Source organism: Pongo abelii, chromosome 9, assembly GCF_028885655.2.
Source record: "Pongo abelii isolate AG06213 chromosome 9, NHGRI_mPonAbe1-v2.0_pri, whole genome shotgun sequence".
NCBI lineage: Eukaryota > Metazoa > Chordata > Mammalia > Primates > Hominidae > Pongo > Pongo abelii.
Genome location: NC_071994.2, coordinates 10,374,707 through 10,400,622, shown reverse-complemented (window position 1 = coordinate 10,400,622; position 25,916 = coordinate 10,374,707). Strand labels below are relative to the sequence as shown.

At 55.9% G+C, this 25,916-nt stretch overlaps 3 protein-coding genes across 5 annotated transcripts; 2 read left to right on the top strand and 1 right to left on the bottom strand.

Annotated features, from left to right (window-relative positions):
* The first annotated feature begins 588 nt into the window (after positions 1-588).
* Positions 589-11,840, top strand: ESRRA (estrogen related receptor alpha). Of its 2 annotated transcripts, none has more exons than XM_002821568.5 (7): positions 589-814; positions 2,236-2,572; positions 9,058-9,174; positions 9,346-9,474; positions 9,846-10,013; positions 10,103-10,372; positions 10,807-11,840. In XM_002821568.5, the coding sequence occupies exons 2-7, from the start codon at positions 2,248-2,250 to the stop codon at positions 11,064-11,066; spliced, it is 1,269 nt and encodes a 422-aa protein (XP_002821614.3). In that variant the 5' UTR covers positions 589-814; positions 2,236-2,247; the 3' UTR covers positions 11,067-11,840. The 2 variants fall into 2 exon arrangements, with proteins under 2 accessions (XP_002821614.3, XP_009244466.1); XM_009246191.4 differs by lacking the exon at positions 589-814 and adding an exon at positions 928-1,523.
* On the bottom strand, positions 11,791-13,198 carry TRMT112 (tRNA methyltransferase activator subunit 11-2). The gene is made up of 4 exons (XM_002821572.5): positions 12,555-13,198; positions 12,366-12,467; positions 12,160-12,249; positions 11,791-12,070 (listed from the first exon to the last, which is right to left on the bottom strand). Exons 1-4 carry the CDS (start codon positions 12,630-12,632, stop codon positions 11,963-11,965), a joined length of 378 nt encoding a protein of 125 aa, XP_002821618.1. The 5' UTR covers positions 12,633-13,198; the 3' UTR covers positions 11,791-11,962.
* Positions 13,199-16,884, top strand: PRDX5 (peroxiredoxin 5). 2 transcript variants are annotated; one of them, XM_002821571.4, is made up of 6 exons: positions 13,274-13,499; positions 14,837-14,971; positions 15,774-15,905; positions 15,978-16,016; positions 16,120-16,181; positions 16,659-16,884. In XM_002821571.4, exons 1-6 carry the CDS (start codon positions 13,323-13,325, stop codon positions 16,762-16,764), a joined length of 651 nt encoding a protein of 216 aa, XP_002821617.1. In that variant the 5' UTR covers positions 13,274-13,322; the 3' UTR covers positions 16,765-16,884. The 2 variants fall into 2 exon arrangements, with proteins under 2 accessions (XP_024110956.1, XP_002821617.1); XM_024255188.2 differs by lacking the exon at positions 15,774-15,905 and having other exon boundaries at positions 13,199-13,499.
* The last annotated feature ends 9,032 nt before the right edge of the window (positions 16,885-25,916 follow it).

Genomic DNA, 25,916 nt, shown 5'->3' with positions numbered 1-25,916 from the left:
CCGAGACTCGCAATACAGGGCTTCTTGCATGTTTTAAGTCGGCTTCACCCACCCCAAGTTCCGCAGCTCTGTGGGGCTACTTGGTCTACGGAGTACCCAGTTGGTGTCGCTTTGGGGGGAAGGGGGTAGGGGGAACGGGGCAGCACCTCCCTCCTCGCGACGGCGCGCTAGGCTCCGCCCCTCAAGCATAGGTAGCAGGTCCAGCCTCTCCACTCGTCCCGCCCTTGCGTTTTCATCTGTAAGTGGTCTCTTGGCTCCGCGACTGCAGCCTGCACCGCCTCGCCCACTCCTCTCGCGCGAAGCGCGCCCCGCCTCCTCCGTTACGAAAGAGCGCTTCTGGCCCCACTTGCTCACGGCTCTATTGCCCCCGCCCCCCGCGTCTCCGGCCCCGCCCCTCCCAGGGGCCGCGTACGCATGTGCGCCGCAGTAGCTCGGCGGGCTGCGGGGCGGGACCTGCGCGAAGGCCCTCCCACTGGCGCTGCCGGCTCCGCCCCGACTCGTCCGGGCGCGCAGGCGCCGCCCGCCCCGCTGGTCTGATTAGCATAGGACCCCCGGGCCCCGCCCCCTGTTTTGCATGCGCACGGCCAGCCCCACCCCCGCTGTCAGCTGGAGGAAGCGGAGTAGGAAGCGGCCGCGATGTCCTTTTGTGTCCTACAAGCAGCCGGCGGCGCCGCCGAGTGAGGGGACGCGGCGCGGTGGGGCGGCGCGGCCCGAGGAGGAGGCGGAGGAGGGGCCGCCCGCGGCCCCCGGCTCACTCCGGCACTCCGGGCCGCTCGGCCCCCATGCCTGCCCGACCGCGCTGCCGGAGCCCCAGGTCCGGGGGCGGAGGGGAGCGCTGCCGCGGGGGTGGGCGGGCGGGGCGCGGGGGCCATGTGCGAGCGCGGCAGGGAGGCGGGCGGGGCGGGCTGCAGGCGGGGTCCGACTCTGGGGCCAGTCCGGGCCGCGGTTGGGACCCAGTCGAGGGTCGGACTGGTCAGGGTTCAGGCGGGATCCGGCGTCCGAGTCCTGGTGGGCCGGCCTGGGGCAGGATCTGGCTCTGGCTGCGGGTCCTGACCCGAGTCAGGGTTGGGCCTCCGATCCAGCCCGCCCCGGGGCAGGGTTCAATCCCGCACTTGCCGAAGTCCCTAGGGCTGGCCGGGGTGGAAGACGGGGAGGGCTCTATGTCTGGGAAGGGGCTCTGAAGACCACGTGGGGGCGCTCGAAGGGGCCTGGGGCCACCCTCCTCTCTGGGTCAAAGGTCATCGCACCGGCAGGGGAGAACTTCCTCGTCGGCTCTCCCCACTTACTTCCTGATAACCTGGTAGAGGTCTCCCGCGGGCGGGGAGGGGGAGGCGTAGCAACTTTAGGCAACTTCCCAAAGGTGTGCGCAGGTTGGGGGCGGGACGCGGCGCCCCGGGAGGTGGCGGCCTCTGCGACAGCGGGCGTATAAGAGTGGACCTGCAGGCTGGTCGCGAGGAGGTGGAGCGGCGCCCGCCGTGTGCCTGGGATCGGCATGCTGGGGCAGGAGGGCAGCCGCGTGTCAGGTGTGAAAAGCTCTGGAGGTGTTTTCATGAGTCCGTGCCTGTGCGTGTGGATGTGGGGACCTAGTGAGAGTGTGTGTAATCATGAGCCTTGACTGAGTTCGCGGATGGGGTGTGCGCTCCAGAAGTATGTGAGCACAAGTGTGAGCAGAAGCGAGCACGGGTTTGGGAAGGCGGGTGCGAGTGTGAAAGCCCCCAGCAGAGAGCGAGCCTGCGTGGGCTTGTGGGGCTCCTGAGCACCCTGGTGAGTGGAGTGTGTGAACTCGGTGTGAGCACGTCCACTGGCCTTGGGTCTGCTCTCCAATGCAGAATACCCAGGTGAGGGCAGAGTCTCAGAGGTCCCCCCCATCTGAAGAAAACTGGGAAGTATCCTGCTTTTGGCTAGGGATTCCAGGTGGGGTTGAAGGTTGCCTGGGGGCTACGGTTACCCTGCTCCCTGGCCTGGGTGGGAGAAGGGGCTTTCTAAGCCTCCCCCAGGTTCCCAAGGGGGGGACCTGCTGTCAGTTACTGGCCCTGAAGACTCTGTTTCCATGGCAACAGCTAGGAGGGGGCATTGTTCCTGGGCAGTCCTTCCTTGGACTCTGCCCCCCTTCCTCCCCACTTGCTGGGCTTGGAAGCCTGGCCCTAGGCCCGAGGTTGGGCAACCCGTGTGGCAGGGTGTCTCCCATCCCCCATCCCAGTGCCTCCCTGCGAACCTACAGGTCTCTCCCTGCAGGTGACCAGCGCCATGTCCAGCCAGGTGGTGGGCATTGAGCCTCTCTACATCAAGGCAGAGCCGGCCAGCCCCGACAGTCCAAAGGGTTCCTCGGAGACGGAGACCGAGCCTCCTGTGGCCCTGGCCCCTGGTCCAGCTCCCACTCGCTGCCTCCCAGGCCACAAGGAAGAGGAGGATGGGGAGGGGGCTGGGCCTGGCGAGCAGGGCGGTGGGAAGCTTGTGCTCAGCTCCCTGCCCAAGCGCCTCTGCCTGGTCTGTGGGGACGTGGCCTCCGGCTACCACTACGGTGTGGCATCCTGTGAGGCCTGCAAAGCCTTCTTCAAGAGGACCATCCAGGGTGAGCCCCCAGCCCACTCCCCTGTCCTTTGCCCTGCACCCTCTGGGTACACTGCTGGGTTCAGTAGGCCCCCAGATGGCCATGGCACCGCTTGAGGCTAACAATCTGGTGTTTCCAGTCCCTCTACCTCCCAGACACCCTTTCCCTGAGAAGTATGGTAAAAGCACCAGGTGTGCTGATGCATTGCAGTGGATGTGAGTGAGCTCAGGGGTACCACCTGGGTACTCTAGGCCCAGCACCTTCTACAGTGGCTCTGAAAGAGTCCAAGGCAGCCTCTGTCTGTTCCTAAGCTTTGTTCTTGTTTCTGGCAGCTTCTGACCTCTCCCCAGCATAGAACATGTCCCCTTTTTCTTAATTTTCCCAAAGCAGCACCAACACAAGGCAGATTTTAATTTTTTTTTTTTTTTTTTGAGACAGAGTCTCACTCTGTTGTTCAGGCTAGAGTGTGGTGGCGCAATCTCTGCTCACTGCAACCTCCGTCCCTGGGTTCAAGAGATTCTCCTGCCTCAGCCTCCTGAGTAGCTGGGACTGCAGGTGTGCACCACCATGCCCAGCTAATTTTTGTATTTTTAGTAGAGACGACATTTCACCACGTTGGCCAGGCTGGTCTCGAACTCTTGACCTCAAATGATCCACCTGCCTCGGCCTCCCAAACCAAGGTAGATTTTTATCAGTACTTGAGGGGCTACATCATAGTTTAGCACCCAACTTTAAAAAGACTAACAGGCAAGGCCGGACACGGTTGCTCACACCTGTAATCCCAGTACTTTGGGAGGCCAAGGCGGGCGGATCACCTGAGGTCAGGAGATTGAGACCAGCCTGGCCAGGGTGGTGAAACCCCATCTCTACTAAAAATGCAAAAAATTAGCTGGGCATGGTGGCTTGCCCCTATAATCCCAGCTACTTGCTACTTGAGAGGCTGAGGCAGGAGAATTGCTTGAACCCAGGGGGCAGAGGTTGCAGTGAGCCAAGATCACACTACTGCACTCCAGCCTGGGTGACAGAGCGAGATTCCATCTCAAAAAAAAAGGCTGGGTGCTGTGGCTCATGCCTGTAATCCTAGCACTCTGGGAGGCCGAGGCGGGCGGATCATGAGGTCAGGAGATCGAGACCATCCTGGCTAACACGGTGAAACACCGTCTCTACTAAAAATACAAAAAATTAGCCGGGCATGGTGGCGGGCGCCTGTAATTCCAGCTACTTGGGAGGCTGAGGCAGGAGAATGGCGTGAACCCAGGAGGCGGAGGTTGCAGTGAGCCGAGATCATGCCACTGCACTCCAGCCTGGGTGACAGAGTGAGACTCCATCTCAAAAAAAAAAAAAAAAAAAAAAAAAGGCCGGGCGCGGTGGCTCATGCCTGTAATCCCAGCACTTTGGGAGGCCAAGGTGGGCGGATCACCTGAGGTCAGGAGTTTGAGACCAGCCTGACCAATGTGATGAAACCCTGTCTCTACTAAAAATACAAAAATTAACCAAGCATGGTGGCATGCACCTGTCATCCCAGTTACTCAGGAGGCTGAGACAGGAGAATTGCTTGAACCCGGGAGGCAGAGGTTGCAATGAGCCCAGATCGCGCCATTGCACTCTAGCCTGGGCAACAAAAGTGAAACTCCATCTGAAAAAACAAAAAACAAACAAACAAAAAAAAACAAAAACGCTGGGCTTGGTGGCTCATGGCCTGTAATCCCAGCACTTTGGGAGGCTGAGGCAGGCGGATCACGAGGTCAGGAGTTCGAGACCAGCCTGGCCAACATGGTGAAACCCTGTCTCTACTAAAAATACAAAAATTAGCCGGGCGTGGTGGTGAGTGCCTGTAATCCCAGCTACTTGGGAGGCTGAGGCAGGAGAATTGCTTGAACCCGGGAGGCAGACGTTGCAGTGAGCTGAGATCATGCCACAGCACTCTAGCCTGGGCAACAGAATGAGACACTCTCATCTCAAAAAAAAAAAAAAAAAAAAGAACTTACAGGCATCTCTGCTCTTAAAAGTCACTGATTTTTTTTCTCACTCAGGAAAGCTTATCAGAATTTGGGGGAATGAGCAAGATGCTGACATTAAGCATTGCCTGGGAAGGGCCTATTATTTCCGTTATTTCTGCTTTTATGTAACCATTGGTTACTTTGGGAGCTATAACATGTATAATTAAAAAAAAAAAGGCCAGGTGTGGTGGCTCACGCCTGTAATCTCAGCACTTTTGGAGGCTGAGATGGGAGGATCACAAGGTCAGGAGTTCGAGACCAGCCTGGCCAACATGGTGAAACCCTGTCTCTACTAAAAATACAAAAATTAGCCAGGTGTGGTGGTGGGTGCCTGTAGTCCCAGCTACTCAGGAGGCTGAGGCAGGAGAATTGCTGGAACCCAGGAGGCAGAAGTTGGAGTGAGCCAAGATCGTGCCACTGCACTCCCAGCCTGGGTGACAGAGTGAGTGTCCGTATCAAAAAAAAAATAAATAAATTAAAAAAAAAAAAAAAAAATCTTGGTGCTTACCTTGTGCTAGGCACTGTGTTCTTTTATGATCAGTTAGTCCCCATAGCAACCCTATAAGGTGTCAGTACTGTTATAACTGAGACTAAGAGAGGCATTTGAAACTTTGTTGAAGTCTCACAACTAGGAAATGGCAGAACCAAGATTTGAACTTGGGTCAGTATAGGTCCAGAACTGAACTCTTCAATGTTAGACTGCTTCCTCTGCTTATTACTAATAACGCCGAACTTTGGACAGACGCCGAATGACTGATTGTGACATTCCAGCTAGTTTTTTTTTTTTTTTTTTTTTTTTTTTTTGAGACAGTCTCGCATGGTCACCCAGGCTGGAGTGCAGTGGCACCATCTAGGCTCATTGCAAGCTCCGCCTCCCGGGTTCACGCCATTCTCCTGCCTCAGCCTCCTGAGTAGCTGGGACTACAGGCGCCCGCCACCATGCCTGGCTAATTTTTTGTACTTTTAGAAGAGATGGAGTTTCACCGTGTTAGCCAAGATGGTCTCGATCTCCTGACCTCGAGATCCACCCGCCTTGGCCTCCCAAAGTGCTGGGATTACAGGTGTGAGCCACTGCTTCTGGCCAAATTTTTTTTTTTTTGAGACGGAGTTTTGCTCTTGTTGTCCAGGCTGGAGTGCAACGGCCTGCAGTCGTGGCTCACTGCAACCTCTGCCTCCCAGGTTCAAGCCATTCGCTTGCCTCAGCCTCCCAAGTAGCTGGGATTACAGGTGCCTGCTACCAAGCCCGGCTAATTTTTGTGTTTTTAGTAGGGATGGGGTTTCACCATGTTGGCCAGGCTGGTCTCAAACTCCTGACCTCAGGTGATCTGCCCTCCTCGGGCTTCCAGAGTGCTGGGATTACAGGTATGAGCCACTGCGCCCAGCCAATCCAGCAAGTTTTAACTTGGCCAAAATCCAGCAATCTAAAACTTTGTGTACCCTTCCCGCTCTGAAGACCAGTGAGCCAGCCGGCCAGGGTGCGGGTGTCTCCTACCTACCCTGGGGCCCCTCACTGTATGTTGACTATTGACAAATATTTATTGTGTGCTGGCTGTGAAGAGGAATTGTATATTGAGCACTTAGGTGTCATGAACCATGCTAGATGTTTTGCCCATATTATCCCCTTTAATTCTCACGACCCGACTCTGTGGGACACTTTTACAGCTGGGAAACTGAGGGTTCAAGGGGTTAGGCATGGGACTTGCCCAAGGTCATAAAGGTATGTGGTAGCCAGAGTCCCTGCTCGGCACAGACCTGTTCTTTGCTGTCCTGGCCAGTGTTCCAGGCTTTGGGGACATAGCTGGGGCTGAAGCAGGGCTGTTTCTGCCCTCAGGCAGTTTACATCCTGGCAGAGGCGAGAGCTGGGCAACAGTGAGTTGCACAGACTTGTCTTATTACAGCTGTGGTATGTGCAGGAAGGGGAGGTGCTGGTTCTGAGGCTCCAGAGGGCTCGTCTTTTTTTTTTTTTTTTTTTGAGACGGAGTCTCACTCTGTTGCCCAGGCTACAGTCCAGTGGCGTGATGTTGGCTCAGTGCAAGCTCCGCCTCCTGAGTTCACACCATTCTGCTGCCTCAGCCTCCCGAGCTGCTGGGACTACAGGTGCCCGCCACCACGCCTGGCTAATTTTTTTGTATTTTTAGTAGAGACGGGGTTTCACCATGTTAGCCAGGATGGTCTCAATCTCCTGACCTTGTGATCCACCCGCCTCAGCCTCCCAAAGTGCTGGGATTACGCTCCCGGACTTTTTTTTTTTTTTTTTTAGACAGAGTCTCACTCTGTCGCCAGGCTGTAGTGCAGTGGCACAACGTCAGCTCACTGCAACCTCCGCCTCCCAGGTTCAAGCAATTCTCCTCCCTCAGCCTCCTGAGTAGCTGGGATTACAGGCGCACGCCCAGCTAATTTTTGTATTTTTAGCAGAGATGGGGTTTCACCGTGTTGGTCAGGCTGGTCTTGAACTCCTGACCTTGTGATCTGCCTCCCTCGGCCTCCCAAAGTGCTGGGATTATAGGCGTGAGCCACTGCACCCGGCCTTTTTTTTTTTTTTTTTTTTTTTTTTTTGATACAGAGTTTTGCTCTGGTTGGCCAGGCTGGAGTGCAATGGCACGATCTCGGCTCACTGCAGCCTCTGCCTCCCGGGTTCAAGCGATTCTCCTGCCTCAGCCTCCCGAGCAGCTGGGATTACAGACATGCACCATCATGCCCAGCTAATTTTTTTTTTTTTTTGAGATGGAGTCTCGCTGTGTCACCCAGGCTGGAGTGCAGTGGCACAATCTCGGCTCACTGCAACCTCTGCCTCCTGGGTTCAAGCGATTCTCCTGCCTCAGCCTCCTGAGTAGCTGGGACTACAGGTGCCTGCCACCACGCCCGGCTAATTTTTGTACTTTTAGTAGAGACGGGGTTTTACCATGTTGGCCAGGCTGGTCTCGAACTCCTGACCTCAGGTGATCCACCCACCTCGGCCTCCCAAAGTGCTGGGATTACAGGCGTGAGCCACCGCGCCTGGCCATGGTGTCTTGAGCTGAGTGCTGAAGCCCAAGTAGGGGGTAGGAGAAAATGCACCGGGAGGAGAAATGTGCTGCGGGCCTGCTGTCTAGCTGTGTCATTTGGTCCTTGCGGGGCCCTGTGAGGCCGGGAGGGCCGCCAGCACCCACCATGTGCCAGGCCTCGTTGCTAGTGCTGGGGCCAGTTCCTGCCCTGGTGGAGCTGCCACTGAAGGGGGAGGCGTAATAAACGAGATAGGTGAGTGCATATGCAGCGTGTTCTGTGGTGCTGAGGGCTGAAGAGAAATCAGAAGCAGGGCTCAGAGGCCAGGAGGACTCTGCAAAGGGATTTGGCATTGTCACAGGGTGGCCAGGGAAGACCTCCAAGGTGACAGTGAGCAGAGGGAGGTGAGGGAGCCTGTGTGGACTTCAGGACCAGAGCTCCAGGCAGGGCCTGTTTGAGGAACATGGAGGAGGCGACAGCAAGGAGCAGAGGTCAAAAGGAGGCAAGAAGCAGGGACATAGGCCTGGGAGGACGTGGGTTCGCTTTGGCTTGGACTCAGAGAAGGGAAATCCCCAGAGGGTTTTGAGAAGAGGAGGTACAGGATGTAATGGAGGCTTAATAGGACCCTCTTGGCTGCTGAGTCGAGAACAGACTGGAGCAAGCAGGGACAGAGCAGGAGGCCAGCGAGGGGCGAGGTGACAGTGACTATCGGGTCAAGGGTGGAAGTAGTTGCCAGGGGCAGGAGGTGGATTCTGGACCTTGGAGGAGGTAAAGCCCACCATAATGTGTTGGTGGCTTGGATGTGGGGTGTGAGAGGAACCAGAGATTCTGCCTAGGTTTCTTCTCGGGCAAGTGAACATGTGGAGTCCACGTAGGCTGTGTTTGGTCCGAGATGCCTTCTAGACATGCAGGATGTCGAGGAGGCAGCTGGAGAGATGGGTCTGGAGCTCACAGCAAGTCCAGGCTAGAGGTAGAAACGTGAGAGCCCCATGGCTGGGGAAGATCGCCATGGGATTGGAGATGAGCTCCAAGGACAGCCCTGGCAATCTGGATGAAAGAGCTTGGGAAGATGCACAGAAACCACAAAGTGGCTGGTGTGGTGGGAGGAAAACCAGAAGCAAAAGAAGAAAGTGTTTTAAGTGTTTCTAGGAGCAGGAAGTGATCAACAGCCTTAGATCCTCCTTTTAGGCCAAGTAACATGAGGACTGAGAATTGACCACTGGATTTAGCAATGCAGAGGTCCTTGTGGCCCTTGATGTCAGCAGATGAGGGCGGTGTGGTCCAGAGATGAGGCTTGGGGCCGAGATGCAGCCCCGCTGCCTGGTCCAGCTCCTCCCTCATCCAGGCAGGGCTCCCCCGCCCAGCAGCCACTCCCCTCCCTGCCCGCTCATGGCCGCCTGCTCTCCCTTTCCTCCCCGTACCCCCAGACCTGTGCTTGCCCGGGGAGAGTCAGGGCTCTCTTGTCAGCTGGGTCCCCTCCTGGCCCTGGGAGGCTGCCACTGGAGCCCTGCCTCTTCCTGGCAGGGAGCATCGAGTACAGCTGTCCGGCCTCCAACGAGTGTGAGATCACCAAGCGGAGACGCAAGGCCTGCCAGGCCTGCCGCTTCACCAAGTGCCTGCGGGTGGGCATGCTCAAGGAGGGTGAGCGCTGGGCAGGGGCTGGGCGAGGGCTGGGGGAGTCGGGGACCCGGGCCAGGTGGGGGTGAGGCCTGGGAGTTCTGGTGAGTGGACTCGGGGAGGACAGCTCTGGAGAGCAAGCCCCACCCTGCCCACAGCACCACAGTCACTGTCCTATCTGTCCTACAATTCAAGGAGTGCGCCTGGACCGCGTCCGGGGTGGGCGGCAGAAGTACAAGCGGCGGCCGGAGGTGGACCCACTGCCCTTCCCGGGCCCCTTCCCTGCTGGGCCCCTGGCAGTCGCTGGAGGTCCCCGGAAGACAGGTGAGAGCACTGTGGGTCCCTGGGGCTAGGAAACGGGAGGCCTATGTGTGGCATCATAGTTATCTTGGGCACTGGGACCTGTATTTCCCCTTCGTCTCTTCACTCACTCATTTCCCCAAGACATGTGAAACTGCCTCTTCCTGCATCAGGAAAAGTAGCAGGACTGGGAACAGGGACGATTTTCCAGCACTCACAGCCTGTCCACAAACACACGGGCTTTCCCTGGGACAGTTAGCACTCTTCCCTGGAGGGAAGTCGCTGGCCAGCTGCTACTGAGGAAGGCCACGGGGGAGCCACTGTGGGAAGATGCTTGACCCGAGGCCTGACAGATTCCAGTGCTCCTGACTCTTGTCCTCTAATTGTCACCGCAGCCCCAGTGAATGCACTGGTGTCTCATCTGCTGGTGGTTGAGCCTGAGAAGCTCTATGCCATGCCTGACCCTGCAGGCCCTGATGGGCACCTCCCAGCCGTGGCTACCCTCTGTGACCTCTTTGACCGAGAGATCGTGGTCACCATCAGCTGGGCCAAGAGCATCCCAGGTAAAGGGCCCAGGTGACCCGGGGCTGCCCTGAACGGGCCCGGCTCTGGTGCGCTTGCTCAGCCAGGCCTGCTCCCCGCTGCCCCCTAGGCTTCTCATCGCTGTCGCTGTCTGACCAGATGTCAGTACTGCAGAGCGTGTGGATGGAGGTGCTGGTGCTGGGTGTGGCCCAGCGCTCACTGCCACTGCAGGATGAGCTGGCCTTTGCTGAGGATTTAGTCCTGGATGAAGAGGGGGCACGGGCAGCTGGCCTGGGGGAACTGGGGGCTGCCCTGCTGCAACTAGTGCGGCGGCTGCAGGCCCTGCGGCTGGAGCGAGAGGAGTATGTTCTACTGAAGGCCCTGGCCCTTGCCAATTCAGGTGAGTCTGGGGCAGGCACTGACAGGTGTCTCCGTAAGGTCTTCAGGTTTTTAACTCAGTGATGGTGGCACAGTCCCATTTTGCAGATAAGGACAACTGAGGCTTAGAGAAGAACAATGACTTGTGCAAAGTCAAAAAGCAACCCAAGTGCAGGCTCCAAACTGCACACAGGATTTTGAGCCCTAGTGCCACGCTAACGCAGAAAGGTCAAGTTTAGTGGGAGGGAAGGTGGGGACGTTACAAGGTGGCCACAGCTGAGGGAGAAAGGGTGGGGTCCTGGCCCACGAGCTGGAGCAATGAGTGGTGCCCCAGTCAGCCAATCAACAAATCCTCGTTTGGCTCCTCCTTAGGCCCCATTCAGCAGTGCTCAAGATGTGGGGAGTGCCCTTGCCAGAGATAGCCCAGGCCAACACCACGCTCCTCTCTTCTTGCAGACTCTGTGCACATCGAAGATGCCGAGGCTGTGGAGCAGCTGCGAGAAGCTCTGCACGAGGCCCTGCTGGAGTACGAAGCCGGCCGGGCTGGCCCCGGAGGGGGTGCTGAGCGGCGGCGGGCGGGCAGGCTGCTGCTCACGCTACCGCTCCTCCGCCAGACAGCGGGCAAAGTGCTGGCCCATTTCTACGGGGTGAAGCTGGAGGGCAAGGTGCCCATGCACAAGCTGTTCTTGGAGATGCTCGAGGCCATGATGGACTGAGGCAAGGGGTGGGACTGGTGGGGGTTCTGGCAGGACCTGCCTAGCATGGGGTCAGCCCCAAGGGCTGGGGCGGAGCTGGGGTCTGGGCAGTGCCACAGCCTGCTGGCAGGGCCAGGGCAATGCCATCAGCCCCTGGGAGCAGGCCCCACGCCCTCTCCTCCCCCTCCTAGGGGGTGTCAGAAGCTGGGAACGTGTGTCCAGGCTCTGGGCACAGTGCTGCCCCTTGCAAGCCATAACGTGCCCCCAGAGTGTAGGGGGCCTTGCGGAAGCCATAGGGGGCTGCACGGGATGTGTGGGAGGCAGAAACCTATCTCAGGGAGGGAAGGGGATGGAGGCCACAGTCTCCCAGTGGGTGATGCTTTTGCTGCTGCTTAATCCTACCCCCTCTTCAGAGCAGAGTGGGACTTGGAGAGCAAAGGCCCATGCCCCCTTCGCTCCTCCTCTCATCATTTGCATTGGGCATTAGTGCCCCCCCTTGAAGCAATAACTCCAAGCAGACTCCAGCCCCTGGACCCCTGGGGTGGCCAGGGCTTCCCAATCAGCTCCCAACGAGCCTCCTCAGGGGGTAGGAAAGCACTGCCTCTATGCCCTGCAGAGCAATAACACTATATTTATTTTTGGGTTTGGCCAGGGAGGCGCAGGGACATGGGGCAAGCCAGGGCCCAGAGCCCTTGGCTGTACAGAGACTCTATTTTAATGTATATTTGCTGCAAAGAGAAACCGCTTTTGGTTTTGAACCTTTAATGAGAAAAAAATATATAATATCGAGCTCAAGAACACTGTGTGTTTGGTGTCATTGGGTCAAGGGTTGGGGATACACACGGCAGAATTCGGAAACGGTATATATCAACAAAAATACACACAGTCATAACAAGAAAAACCGGCGCCTGGCACAATCAACTCTCAGTTTCCTCTTCACTCAGTAGCATGTTGGGGATCCCGCGGCTGATGGGGAACATACGTCCAGATTCCGGGCACTGCAGGGTGCCCTCTATCACTTCCACCTGCGGGCGGGGAGGGACAGAGCTGAGCACTGGCAGCCTCAGTGCGGGAGGCAGGTGGCCCGGGAAGCAAGTGATGGGCCGCTTCTCACCTCCAGCAGCAGGTGGTGCATGGTCCTCAGAAACTCCTCATTCTCCTCATATCCCTCAACCGGCCCTTTAGGCACCTGGATCAGGCGCAACTGTGGGCAAGAGGCCGAAATTATCTCCGGGCATCCCGAACTCCCGCCTCAGCCCGGCTGAGGTGTGCCCGCCCCGCACTCCCCGGGATATGCTCGGGTGGGGTAAGGATCCTCACGTTATCGGCCGCCTCCAGGAACGCCGACCACTCCACCTTAGGTATCATACGCGCCACGAAGTTGGGGTTGAATTCCACAGGGCAGATACGGACCTCGGTGGCCTGCAGGGCAGAGGAGTTTAGTTAGGCAAGCACTGGACCCTGGCCCACCATCCCGCCCGAAAAGGGAAGACTGCCGCCGGCGGGTACCTGGAGGCGCAGGGGGAAGCCACGGGACCCCACCCCCCGCACATGCGAGCTCAGCAGATTGTGGGTGAGCAGTTTCATGTTGCCACACAAGCTCTCGCCAGGCCGGAACCGGAAAGAGGTCGTCCTCCTCTGCGTCACTTCCGGGGATGCTCCACTCGATGCTATTGGATGGCCAGGAGAACCGGAAGTGGCGAACCTGCTGGAACTTCTCGTGCTTGTGGGAGCTGAGGTAGGTAGGTGAAAGACCTGTCAGGTCACGCGCCGCTACCGGAAGCGTCTCAGCAGGAGGTTCCTACGGCGCACGCCCAGCTTTTTTTTTGCCACAAATTCTTCGTGAGATGCAAATCATATGCAAAATAGCTGCAATGCAGGGGCTCTCGTTGAATGCAAAATAAACATATTTTACTCCTACACAGGCGCCTAACACCGTCGTTTTCTGTATCCCGCTTTCGGTTAAGGAGCAGAAATACTGCCCTATCTGTAAATTATGCCCATGGAAGCCGAGCCGCGCCTCATTCCTATATGCAAATTAGCTGCTCCAGTGCCGAAAGCTCTGCCCCATTTGTAGTTGCGTCTGCTGTCCAGCCCCCAGTGCAAACGAGGCGTCGGTCCCGGAAGCTGTGTTTTGCGGGTGGCCGCTCGCGCCTGCGCAGTAGAGGCGGCCCAGGCCCGCCTTCCCCAGGGTGTCGCCGCTGTGCTGCCAGCGGTGCCCCGCCTGCTGCGGTGGCCCCAGCCAGGGGGCGGAGTGGAAGTGGCCGTGGGGCGGGTATGGGACTAGCTGGCGTGTGCGCCCTGAGACGCTCAGCGGGCTATATACTCGTCGGTGGGGCCGGCGGTCAGTTTCTGGCAGCGGCAGCGGCAGCAAGACGGTGCAGTGAAGGAGGGTGGGCGTCTGGCGGGGTCCGCAGTTTCAGCAGAGCCGCTGCAGCCATGGCCCCGATCAAGGTGACCGCTGGCCCGGCCGGGCCTGACATCCCCCGCTACCCCCATGGCAACCCCCGTCCGGCTGGTCTGAGAGTATTGCTTTATTTCCTGCCTGCCAGACCCCTCCCCGCCGCCCGCCCGGCTCATCCCTTCAGAAGGCCCTCGTGGCCTTTCTCGCCAATCGTGGGGGCCTCACCTCCCGGGACAGTCCCGAGGCATTGTTTTGTTTGTTTGTTTGTTTGTTTGTTTGAGACGGAGTCTTTCTGTGTCGCCCAGGCTGGAGTGCAGTGTCGCAATCTCTGCTCACTGCAGCCTCCGCCTCCCGGGTTCAAGCGATTCTACTGCCTCAGCCTCCTGAGTAGCTGGGACTACAGGTGCGAGCTACCACCCCCGGCTATTGCATTTTTAGTAGAGACGGGGTTTCACCCTGTTGTTCAGATTGTCTCGAACTCCTGACCTCAGGTGAACCACCCGCCTCGGCCTCCCGAAGTGCTAGGATTACAGGTGTGAGACACCACTCCCGGCCTGATTTCCCCTATCTTCTGAAATAGCTGTCCCTTAGCGCCCCCGCGGGGGCTTCCCCCATCCCACTCCACGACCTCCCCTCCCCCCATGGCGAATTCCCACCTTTCTGTCTTGTCTTTCACTCACCTCCTGGAACCGTCCCCAGGGCCTTGGACCTTCCCCCTTCTCCTCCCAAACCCTGTGAGACCCCATTCCCTTTCTACTCCATCCTGCTCTCAACCTTTGGGCTCCTCAGAGACGCCCTCACCTCTGACTTTCTCTCCCTACCCACTCTGGCCCTATGAAGCCCTCAAGTACTCTGGGGATGGATCCTTCCCCCTTCAAAAGATTCCTTCTTTTGTTCTACACCTCCTGGGTGTAGGGGCCTGGACACCCTCCCCCAATGTTCCACCTGCCGCTGCCCTTCCTCTTCCTCCTCGTGAGGGTGGGACCCTCAGACCTGGCCAAGATCCTCTCCCTCCATGTTGTCAGGGACTCCTCCTCACCCCCAAATATAGCCCTCTAGCCCCTGTCCATTTTATCCCACTCCTTTCCTGTAACCTAGACAGCATGTTATGCAACCGTTTGTGATACATGGGGAAGCCTTCCCTCCCTTTCTCTGTTGTCACCAATGGCCCCTTAAGAGGAGCAGGGCCACCTTGAAACTTGGAGGATATGGGGTAACCCAGTGCGAGCGGGCAGGGAGGGCCCTTGGAAACTGACAGGGCTGGAGTATCCTGCTGGGTTTCAGCCCCGGCTCCTGCAGGCGCAGCTGCCAGGCTCTCTGTTCACCTTCCTGCCTCTGGTTTGCCCCGGCTCCCTCACCCCCCTTACCCTGGAGTCCTTCCTTCTAGGTGGGAGATGCCATCCCAGCAGTGGAGGTGTTTGAAGGGGAGCCAGGGAACAAGGTGAACCTGGCAGAGCTGTTCAAGGGCAAGAAGGGTGTGCTGTTTGGAGTTCCCGGGGCCTTCACCCCTGGATGTTCCAAGGTGAGGCCCTTCCCCTTCTGAAGATCAGGACCTGGGATCTTTTGTGTTGCTCTTAAGTCCTCCGCATAGTCCTGATAGGACTCCTAAAAAGCATTTCAGTGCCATCAGAAAACAAGTAGAGCTGGGTAGAGCTGGGTGCGGTGGCCCACGCCTCTAATCCCAGCACTTTGGGAGGCCAAGGCGGGTGGATCACGAGGTCAGGAGTTCAAAACCAGCCTGGCCAAGATGGTGAAACCCTGTCTCTACTAAAAATGCAAAAAAATCAGCCGGGCATGGTGGCGGGTGCCTGTAATCCCAGGTACTGGCGAGGCTAAGGCAGAGAATTGCTTGAACCCACGAGGCGGAGGTTGCAGTGAGTGGAGATCGTGCCTCTGCACTCTAGCCTGGGTGAAAGAGCGAGACTCCACCTCAGAAAAAAAAAAAAGAAAACAAAAGAAAAAGAAAACAAATAGAGACTGCAAAAAGGGAACAGTACCGGGAATATTGGAGAAAAACATGTTACAATTAAATCCAACACCCCTGTTGGTCCTGCTAAATGACAGGCACTGTGGAAGGTGCTTGGGACTCAGATAAATAAGACATAGTTCTGCCCATGGAAAGTTCACCTCTGGACCATAAGGCATTAGGTTTCATTCTGAGCTTCCTAGTGGCCAAGGCAAAAAGGAAATAGAATGGTTTAGACAGCTCTCATTGTCTGATCAAAGGTGTTGAGGCAGAGCACTGAGAAGGGCCTGGAGATGAAGGGTGGGCTGGGGGTCAGATGCAATTATCCCTTTGCGGACCCTTTGTTCCCCTTCCCCAGACCCACCTGCCAGGGTTTGTGGAGCAGGCCGAGGCTCTGAAGGCCAAGGGAGTCCAGGTGGTGGCCTGTCTGAGTGTTAATGATGCCTTTGTGACTGGCGAGTGGGGCCGAGCCCACAAGGCGGAAGGCAAGGTGAGGTGCGGGGACTGCAGGGAGTCAGGGCCAGGTGGGATATTCTTCTTGTGACCTTTACTTTCTCTGCAGGTTCGGCTCCTGGCTGATCCCACTGGGGCCTTTGGGAAGGTGAGTGTTCCCCTGACCGCCACAGGGACACGGCAGTGCGGGGAGCAGTAGGGGCCCTTGGCCTCTTCAGGGATTTCTGACACTTTTCTCTGTCTCTTCTTAGGAGACAGACTTATTACTAGATGATTCGCTGGTGTCCATCTTTGGGAATCGACGTCTCAAGAGGTAAAAGTGGAGAGTCCTCTGTGGAGAGAGTCCTCTGTGGGGACAGTCCTATGTGGGGAGAGTCATCTGTGGAGGAGAGTCCTCTGTGTGGGAGAGTCCTGTGTAGGGGAGAGTCCTGTGTGGGGAGAGTCTTCTGTGGGGGAGAGTCCTCTGGGGAGAGTCCTGTGTAGGGGAGAGTCCTCTGGGGAGAGAGTCCTGTGTGGGGGAGAGTCCTGTGTGGGGAGAGTCTTCTGTGGGGGAGAGTCCTCTGGGGAGAGAGTCCTGTGTGGGAGAGAGTCCTGTGTGGGGAGAGTCTTCTGTGGGGGAGAGTCCTCTGGGGAGAGAGTCCTGTGTGGGGGAGAGTCCTCTGTGGGGGAGAGTCCTCTGTGGGAGAGTCCTCTCTGAGTTCTCTTGGGCCCCTGGCTGTTCACCGCCTGTCTCCATGCCCAGCCTCCAAGCCCAGGCTGATGCAGCTGGCTGGGCCCCTCTTTCCGGCAGGTTCTCCATGGTGGTACAGGATGGCATAGTGAAGGCCCTGAATGTGGAACCAGATGGCACAGGCCTCACCTGCAGCCTGGCACCCAATATCATCTCACAGCTCTGAGGCCCTGGGCCAGATTATTTCCTCCACCCCTCCCTATCTCACCTGCCCAGCCCTGTGCTGGGGCCCTGCAATTGGAATGTTGGCCAGATTTCTGCAATAAACACTTGTGGCTTGTGTCCATCTCCTTGGTTATGAATGGCTGTTTCGCTGAGCACCAGGCATTCTGGCATCATCACAGACTGGGTGAGAGTGGTGAGGGCGCAGATGGGCTGAAAGGGAGAATGTAGGGGGTCCTGGCTTAATTAAGGGGGAGCTAGGGAGGGCCTTTCAAGGGAGGTTTTTTTTTGTTTTTTTTTTTTGAGACAGAGTTTCACTCTGTGCCTAGGCTGGAGTGCAGTGGCATGATCTCGGCTCACCACAACCTCCGCCTCCCGGGTTCAAGTGATTTTCCTGCCTCAGACTCCCCAGTAGATGGGATTACAGTTGTCTGCCACCAGGCCCGACTAAGTTTTTGTATTTTTGGTAGAGACAGGGTTTCACCATGTTGGCCAGGCTGGTCTCGAACTCCTGACCTCAGGTGATCACCCACCTCCACCTCCTAAAGTGCTGGGATTACAGGTGTGAGCCACTGTGCACGGCCTCGAGGCAGGTGTTACTGAGCACTGAGAAGTAGCCAGCAATCTGAAGAGGAAGGAAAGAAGTGGTCCCCACAGAGGCAGCACAGAGGGCAAGGCCCAGCCGATGCCATGTGGCACACAGTGTGGCCTTTGTACCTTCTCTCTGGGTGCTGACTGATGCCATTTAGTCTGGAAACCCCATGGCGGGAACCTTGGCTCCCAGCATTCGTGCTGGGGCCCAGCCCCACCGTCTTTTCAGACTTGAACCCCTCATGGGCACACCCTCTTCCCAGGAAGAGCTCAGGTCACTTTAGGACCGTCTGATGGACAGGGAGAGGGGCTCTGGCATAGCACTTGCTCATTCCAGGAGGGCTCCCTGGGGGAAGAGTCTAGGTGAGCTGTGGAGGGGAGAAGATGCTGGTGAGGCCTGACCAGCGGTGGCTGGGTGTGAGGGGCCTCGAGTGGGGACACCAGCAGGGTGTGGGGATGGGGACCATTGCCATGGCAGGCCCTGCTCCTGGGCTTCTGCCCCTTGGCGCAGGGAAGCCACGTGTGTGATGGTGAGGCCCCACTGCGTGGAGTCTAGGGGGCCTCTGTGCCCTTTGCGATGCTGCCTGCCTGCCCCAGATGTGGTAACGGCCCTCACAAGAATCGGTGAGGTGTGGACTGCTGCTGCCTCTCAGCTACCTACAAGGAGTCCGGATTCCATCACTGTGTGGAGCTGCCCTGCCATGAACCACATCAATACCTGGTTCCTGGGCACTTCTTGCATAGTAGTCCCCAGGGGTCAGCCCCCACTGCTGACTCAGGCAGGCCACACTCTTGAGAGGTCAGGGAGAAGGTCAAAGCAGGGCCTCATAGAGCCAATGACCCTTGAGGCAGTGGGAGTGGCGCCTCAAGTGGGAGGCAGAGGGAGGCCCATAGCCCTAGGGGTGAGCCCCATAGCCCTAGGGGTGGAGGGTGGGACAATCCCATGCTGCCGCAGCAAGGTGGGTAGCAGGAGTAGTGGGGGAATGTTGGGAACAAGAGAGGATGCCTGGAGGTCAGTGGGGTCTCAGAAGCTGGTGAGCAGCTTGCCTTCCATCCTACAGACACCGTGGCCATGGGCTACCGTGTGCAGCCCCCAAGCTGGGAGGCTGGGAGAGGCACCAGATGGGCAGCAGAGAGCAGGACCTATGATGAGAGCAATGCTCAGGAGGTGGAGGTGGGGATGTGTTGGGAGGGAGGGTGCATCCAGGGAGCTGCCTGCTGAAGGTAGAGGGGCTGGGTGCTTATGGTCACGTCTGTGAGAACAGACACTCAGTAGGAGGGGAGCCAGCCTCCCTGCCCAGGGTTGCAAGTGCTCAGCCTACCCGAGTCGTGCTGCCCACCAACCTCTGTCACCGTGGTTCTCTCCCACAAACTGCTACCCCTTCAGGGGTCCCAGGTGGGGGCAGAGAAGGAGGCTGACTGCACCTCCAGCTGCCCTGGTAAACTGCCTGCCTCTCCTCTCCTGCCAAACTCAGGGGTACAGTGTTGTCCTCATGGACACGCATAGCACAAAGCCCCTTTCTTTCCCGGATACCACCTCTTTATCCTCTCATCATACAAATGAGAAAACAGACATGGAGCTTCCTACAGGGCACCTGTGAGCTAATGAGTGTCTCCATCAGTAAATAGGGGGTGGTGGTAGCAAACAGCCCATCCCACTGGCTGTGCACCCTGCGCTACCCAGGCAGCTCCCTGCTATCAGGGAAGCCCAGCTCCGTCTCTGTCACTCTGCTGCCTGTTTCCTCTGCTCCTGGGCTATTATCTGGGCTGGCTGAGGCCAAGCAAGGCCTCTAGAGGAAGTGTCCCCTCCAAGGTCCGTTGCCACTGGCTGGGCCTCTAGGAAGGGTTGAGGGAGCTTCCAGGGCTGGGGTGGCCCTCAGGACAGCCTGGTGTGGGTGGTGGCGGGGCTGTGGCCTCAGTGGCCCTGACTGCTGAGCATGTGGCTGAGCTTGCTGGAGTGAGGACATCCTTGGGGTGGGGGCAGGGAGGACTGGCCCTGGGAGCTGCTCCAGGCCCTGGAGGGCCCAAGATTAAACAGCACCTGGCAAGAGAAGCTTGCATAGCTGTCTCCAGGGTGGACAGGTGGGGCTTCAGGCCTGGAGATGAGGGCAGACCAGGCCATGGTGTCCTGGAGCAGAGAGCCCTGGACACCTGGGCTGCACCTGGCAGAGCCGTGTGTGTGGCCTTCCTGGGCTCTTGGTGGCCGAAAGACCAACGTTAAAAATCATAACAGGCCGGGTGGCGTGGCTCACACCTGTGATCCCAGCACTTTGGGAGGCCAAGGCGGGTGGGTCATTTTAGGTCAGGAGTTTGAGACTAGCCTGGCCAACATGGAGAAATCCCATCTCTACTAAAAATACAAAAATTACTCAGGCATGGTGGCGCATGTCTGTAATCCCGGCTATGGGGGAGGGAAGCTGAGGCAGGAGAATTGCTTGAACCTGGGAGGTGGAGGTTGCAGTGAGCCGAGATCGCGCTACTGCATGCCAGCCTGGGAGACAAAGCAAGACTCTGTCTCAAAAAAAAAAAAAAAAAAAGAAAAGAAAAGAACCTGAAACATCCACCCAACACGTGCCCCAGTGAAACTCACTTGCCTGTCCTAGCATGCCCAGGGCCATAGCAACTCAGACCCAGAAGGCCAAGGGTGTTACTCAGCATCAGTGGTTCTGGGCCTTCCTGGGTCTAGAGTCCCTTTGAAATGCAGCTGAACAGACCCCAACATAAGCCTGAAGAGTGTTGACCTAAAAGGAAGAAGCCTAGGCAAAATTAATATCAGCAGAGACTTTATTTGGGCCAAGCTTGAGGACTGCATCCCAGGAGCACAGATTCAAGTTGCCCTGAATATACACTCCGATTAGCAGCAGTTGAATTGGATTTTAAAAGGACAAGAGAGTTGTTTACTAAGAATTTACATTAAAATAACAAACTGGCTGGCTGCAGTGGCTCAGGCCTGTAATCCTGATTCCTCTGGCAGCTGAGGTGGAAGCATTGCTTCAGGCCAGTTTGAGGTCAGCTTGGACAACATAGCAAGACACCGTCCCTACAAAATAAATAAATGAATAAATAAATAAATAAATAAATAAATAAGTTGTCATAGCTCATGCCTGTGGTCCTAGCTACTCAGGAGGCTGAGGCGGGAGGATCGCTTGACACCAGGAGTTGGACACTGTAGTGAGCTATAATCGTGCCACTACCCTCCAGCCTGGGTGACAGAGCGAGACTTTGTCTCTAAGAAAATAAAAATAGGCCGGGTGTGCTGGCTCACACCTATAATCCCAGCACTTTGGGAGGCTGAGGTGGGTGGATCACCTGAGGTTGGGAGTTCGAGACCAGCCTAACCAACATGGAGAAACCCCGTCTCTACTAAAAATACAAAATTAGCCAGGCGTGGTGGCTTCTGGCTGTAATCCCAGCTACTCGGGCGGCTGAGGCAGAAGAATCACTTGAACCCGGGAGGCGGAGGTTTTGGTGAGCCAAGATCGCACCACTGCACTCCAGCCTGGGCAACAAGAGCCAAACTCTGTCTCAAAAAAACAAAAAACAAAAACAAAAACAACTAAATAAAAATAAATTAGTGACACCCTGTCTCTACCAAAACAATAAAATAATTAGGTGGGTGTGGTGGCACGTGCCTGTAGTTCTAGCTACTCCAGAGGGTGAGTTGGGAAAATCGCTTGAGCCCAGGAGGCCAAGACTGCAGTGAGCTATGATTATGCCACTGCACTCCAGCCTGGGTAATAGAGCAAGACCCTACCTCAAAAAAAAAAAAAAAAAAAAAAAAAAGCTCAATAAAAGGTTATTTGAAAGATAAAAATCAGGCCAGGCATGGTGGCTCACGCCTGTAATCCCAGCACTTTGGGAGGCTGAGGTGGGTGGATCACCTGAGGTCAGGAGTTCGAGACCAGCCTGGCCAACATGGTGAAACCCCGTCTCTACCAAAAATACAAAATTAGCCAGGCATGGTGGCACCATGCCTGTAGTCCCAGCTACTCGGGAGGCTGAGACAGGAGAATTACTTGAACCTGGGAGGCAGAGGTTGCAGTGAGCCGAGATCACGCCATTGCACTCCAACCTGGGCAACAGAATGAGTCTCACCACAACCTCTGCTTCCCGGGTTCAAGCGATTCTCGTGCCTCAGCCTCCTGAGTAGCTGGGACTACAGGCGCGCACCACCATGCCCGGCTACTTTTTGTATTTTTTAGTAGAGATGGGGTTTCATTATGTTGGCCAGGCTGGTCTCGAACTCCTGGCCTCGTGATCTGCCCGCCTCAGCCTCACAAAGTGCTGGGATTATAGGCGTGAGCCACTGCGCGTGGCCTATCAGGGGAGTTTTCAACAGGCCGTAAGGGAGTCAAGTCTGGGTTTCTGAGACAAAGAAAATGTTGGAGAGGTCCGGGTGTTCCTGGCCTAGATCAGGCTTGGGCTCCAGCCATGAAGGTGCTGTGATCAGGGGCAGTGGAGGCTGCTGGCCCCAAAGGGACACACTCTACTGGGCATGGTTGGGGTTTGGTGACACAGGCATTGAGAAGTGACAGCAGAGAGTGCAATGTGTGCATGGGTATAACTTCTGGAGAAGTTCAGGTAACATCTATGTGAAGGCACAGATTCTTGGTGTTAAGGAGCATGCATATTGGCCTGCCATGTGATTATATTTGTATCATCAATTCTTACTCCTGGAGTTGGGAATCATGTCTTTTTACTTAACATAGGTAAGGAGCCCTGCTCAGGGTGGGGAGCACAGATAATACTTAACACGTTTTGGGAAGGAGTAAAGAAGTGAAGGCCAGGCATGGTAGCTCATGCCTGTAATCCCAGCACTTTGGGAGGCAGAGGTGGGCGGATCACCTGAGGTCTGGATTTCGAGACCAGCCTGACCAACATGGAGAAACCCCGTCTCTACTAAAAATACAAAATTAGCAGGGTGTGGTGGTGCATGCTTGTAATCCCAGCTACTCAGGAGGTTGAGGCAGGAGAATCGCTTGAACCTGAGAGGTGGAGGTTGCAGTGAGCCGAGATTGTGCCATTACCTAGGCAACAAGAGCAAAACTGCATCTCAAAACAAAACAACAACACAACAACAACAAAAGTCTTAGCTATGCACTAGAGAGGTTGAGCTAGTATGCTAGCTGTGTGATTATTCCTTCTGTATTGCTGCTCTGCCATTTTAAACACATCTTTACCTTATGATCCACTGTGGCTGCTTGAGTTCCAGCCATCACATTCATCGTCCAGCCTGCAGGAAGGAGGAAATGAAGAACAGAAGATGAAAGGCCCATGCCAGCTGTCTGTCAAGAAGCTTTTTCTGGAAGCTGCCATATATCCCTTCTACTTAACATCTCATTGGACAGAACTTAGTCACATGGTCATACTAGCTGCAAGGGAAGCTGAGAAGTATCAACTTTATTCCAGGGTGCCATGTGTCTAAATTAAAAATTATGAGTTTTTTTAGTCAGGGAGAGAGAGAGAAAGGATATTGGGTGGACAGCAAGCAGTGTGGCCACACGGGGATCACCTCTGAGAAGAGGGACCTTTGAGGCTCCATGCCTCCCAGGAGATGCTCACTTCCCTGCCTTTCCCGTCAGCCTTGGAAGGGCATGGTTAATACGAAAGCTGGCCCAGATCCATGTGTGGTCCCCTCATCTCCCCAGTGACTTCTCTCCAAGCCTCTGTCCCCATTCCCTGCAACCTTGGTCACCAAAGTCACCCTGATTCCCAGTTGTGGGTCCTCCAATCTCTTCCCTTTCAGCATCTACCAGACAATGTTCCCCGCTGGGATGCCCCTACCCAAATCACTTTAACCTTCAGGGCCCCAAGTCAGTTTCACTGCTGAGGACAACAGCCCTCTTTCCTGGCTCCCTGTCCCTTTCCTGAATTAGTTTCTGAGGGAACTGAGCCACACGGTTCGGCTTCATCAAAGATAGATTTGCCAAATTGACATACAATTCACATATCATAAAATTCAGCCTGTAAATTGTACAGAGGCTAGGCGTGGTGGCTCGTGCCTGTAATCCCAGCACTTTGTGAGGGCAAGGGTGATGCTTACTTGAGTCCAGGAGTTTGAGACCAGCCTGGGCAATATAATGAGACCTTGTCTCTATTATTTTAAAAAAAGTATACAAGTTGGTGGTTTTTAATATATTCACTGAGTTGCGCAACCATCACCACTAAGGCAAAGGCGGATCTTTTTTTTTTTTTTTTTTGAGACGAAGTCTTGCTCTGGCATGATCTTGGCTCAATGCAAGCTCCGCCTCCCGGGTTCCTGCCATTCTCCTGCCTCAGCCTCCTGAGTAGCTGGGACTACAGGCGCCTGCCACCATGCCTGGCTAATTTTTTGTATTTTTAGTAGAGATGGGGTTTCACCGTGTTAGCCAGGATGGTCTCGATCTCCTGACCTCGTGATCCGCCCGCCTCGGCCTCCCAAAGTGCTGGGATTACAGGTGTGAGCCACTGCACCTGGCCTTTTTTTTTTTTTTTTTTTTGAGAGAGGGTCTCACTCTGTCACCCAGGCTGGAGTGCAGTGGTGCGATCATGGCTCACCACCAGCCTCTACCTCCTGGGTTCAAGTGATCTTCCTGCCTCGGTCTCCCTAGTAACTGGGACTACAGGCATGAACCGCCATGCTCAGATAATTTTTGATTTTTTTGGTAGAGACAAAGTCTCTCTGTGTTGCCCGGTCTGGTCTCAAACTCCTCTGCTCAAGTGATCCTCCTGCCTTGGCTTCCCAAAGTGCTGGGATTACAGGCATGAGATACTAGTCCTGGCCCTAAGACAGATCTTTGTTTTGTCTTTTTTTTTTTTGAGACGAAGTCTCAGTCTGTTGCCCAGGCTGGAGTGCAGTGGCACAATCTCAGCTCACTGCAACCTCCTCCTCCCGGGTTCAAGTGATTCTCCTGCCTCAGTCTCTCAAGTAGCTGGGATTACAGGCGCCCGCCACCACGTCTAGCTAATTTTTTTTTTTTTGAGACGGAGTCTCACTCTGTCGCCCAGGCTGGAGTGCAGTGGCGCGATCTCCACTCACTGCGAGCTCTGCCTCCTGGGTTCACGCCATTCTCCTGCTTCAGCCTCCCGAGTAGCCGGGACTACAGGCACCCGCCACCACACCCGGCTAATTTTTTGTATTTTTAGTAGAGATGGGGTTTCACCGTGTTAGCCAGGATGGTCTCGATCTCCTGACCTGGTGATCCGCCCACCTCGGCCTCCCAAAGTGCTGGGATTACAGGCGTGAGCCACCACGCTGGGCCAAATTTTTTGTATTTTTAGTAGAGATAGGGTTTTGCCATGTTGGCCAGGCTGACTTGAACTCCTGACCTCAAGTGATCCTCCTGCCTTGGCCTCCCAAAGTGCTGGGATTACAGGCATGAGACACTATGCCCGACCCTAAGACAGATCTTTAATCTCAGTGACTTCTCACCAAAAGAAGCTGCTTCTCTCCTCTGAGCATGGCAATTCTCATGTCATTATGAGTGGCCCGATCAGGTGTTCAGAAGTTCCACTTGCTCGCCTGTGTCTCCTCACAGTCACGTAGGTATCTTCCCTTCAGTGGCTCTTTGCTGAAAATCATCTCTGCACCAGGCACTGTGCTAGGCTCTGGGGATACAGCAGTGAATATGCCGTGCATGGGCCCTGCAGGCACCAGGTGGGAAGGGTGGAAACAGGGGTGGAAACAGCCACTGCTAAGGTCTGCAGGCCAGGAAGATGAGGGAGGTCTGGGCTGAGCAGTGGTGAGGATGGAGATGGGATATTGCCTGCAAGCTGTGGCTCACGTGGGTTATCTTGGTGGAGAGCTGGGTGTTTCCAGTGTTTGGCTGGGGCAGCTTCCAGCTTCGGACACACTTCTATTTTTGTTTCCTCTTGGGCTCCTTCTACAGGGCTTATTCCCAAACGCCAGAGTGCTGGGTTAAAGGGCTCCGGTGGTTTTATTGGTCTCAGGAAATTCTGAGACCGTGCTGACTTGTACGCTTTTAGAGAGTGAATTTTATGACATGTGAATTGTATGCCAATTTGGCAAATCTATCTTCACTTCCCACATGGAACAATTCAGGGCAGGGACAGGGAGCCAGGTGTGAGGGCTGTTGCCTCTGAGCCACCTGTGACCTGTGCTATGTTCTCTGCTGCAGTTGCCAACTAGAGTTGAGTTTTACCTTTTGGATTTATTTTTTGCCAGTTTAATGGATGTTTAATGGCACCTCGGAGCTGTCTTTAATGTGTGTGTCTTTAATTACGAGGGCAACTGGCAGTCACGGGGCTTGGCCCTGGGTTTCCACCTTGTTTCCTAATTGGATGCTGGGCTCCAGCCTTGCTGTCCCACCTGACAGCAATAAGGAGTGGAGTGGAGCTGGGTGCAGTGGCTCGCGCCTGTAATCCCAGCACTTTGGGAGGCCAAGGCAGGTGGATCACCTGAGGTCGGGAGTTCGAGACCAGCCTGACCAACATGGAGAAACCCTGTCTCTACTAAAAATACAAAATTAGCCGGTTGTGGTGGTGCATGCCTGTAATCCCAGCTATGTGGGAGGCTGAGGCAGGAGAATCGCTTGAACCCAGGAGGCAGAGGTTGCACTGAGCTGA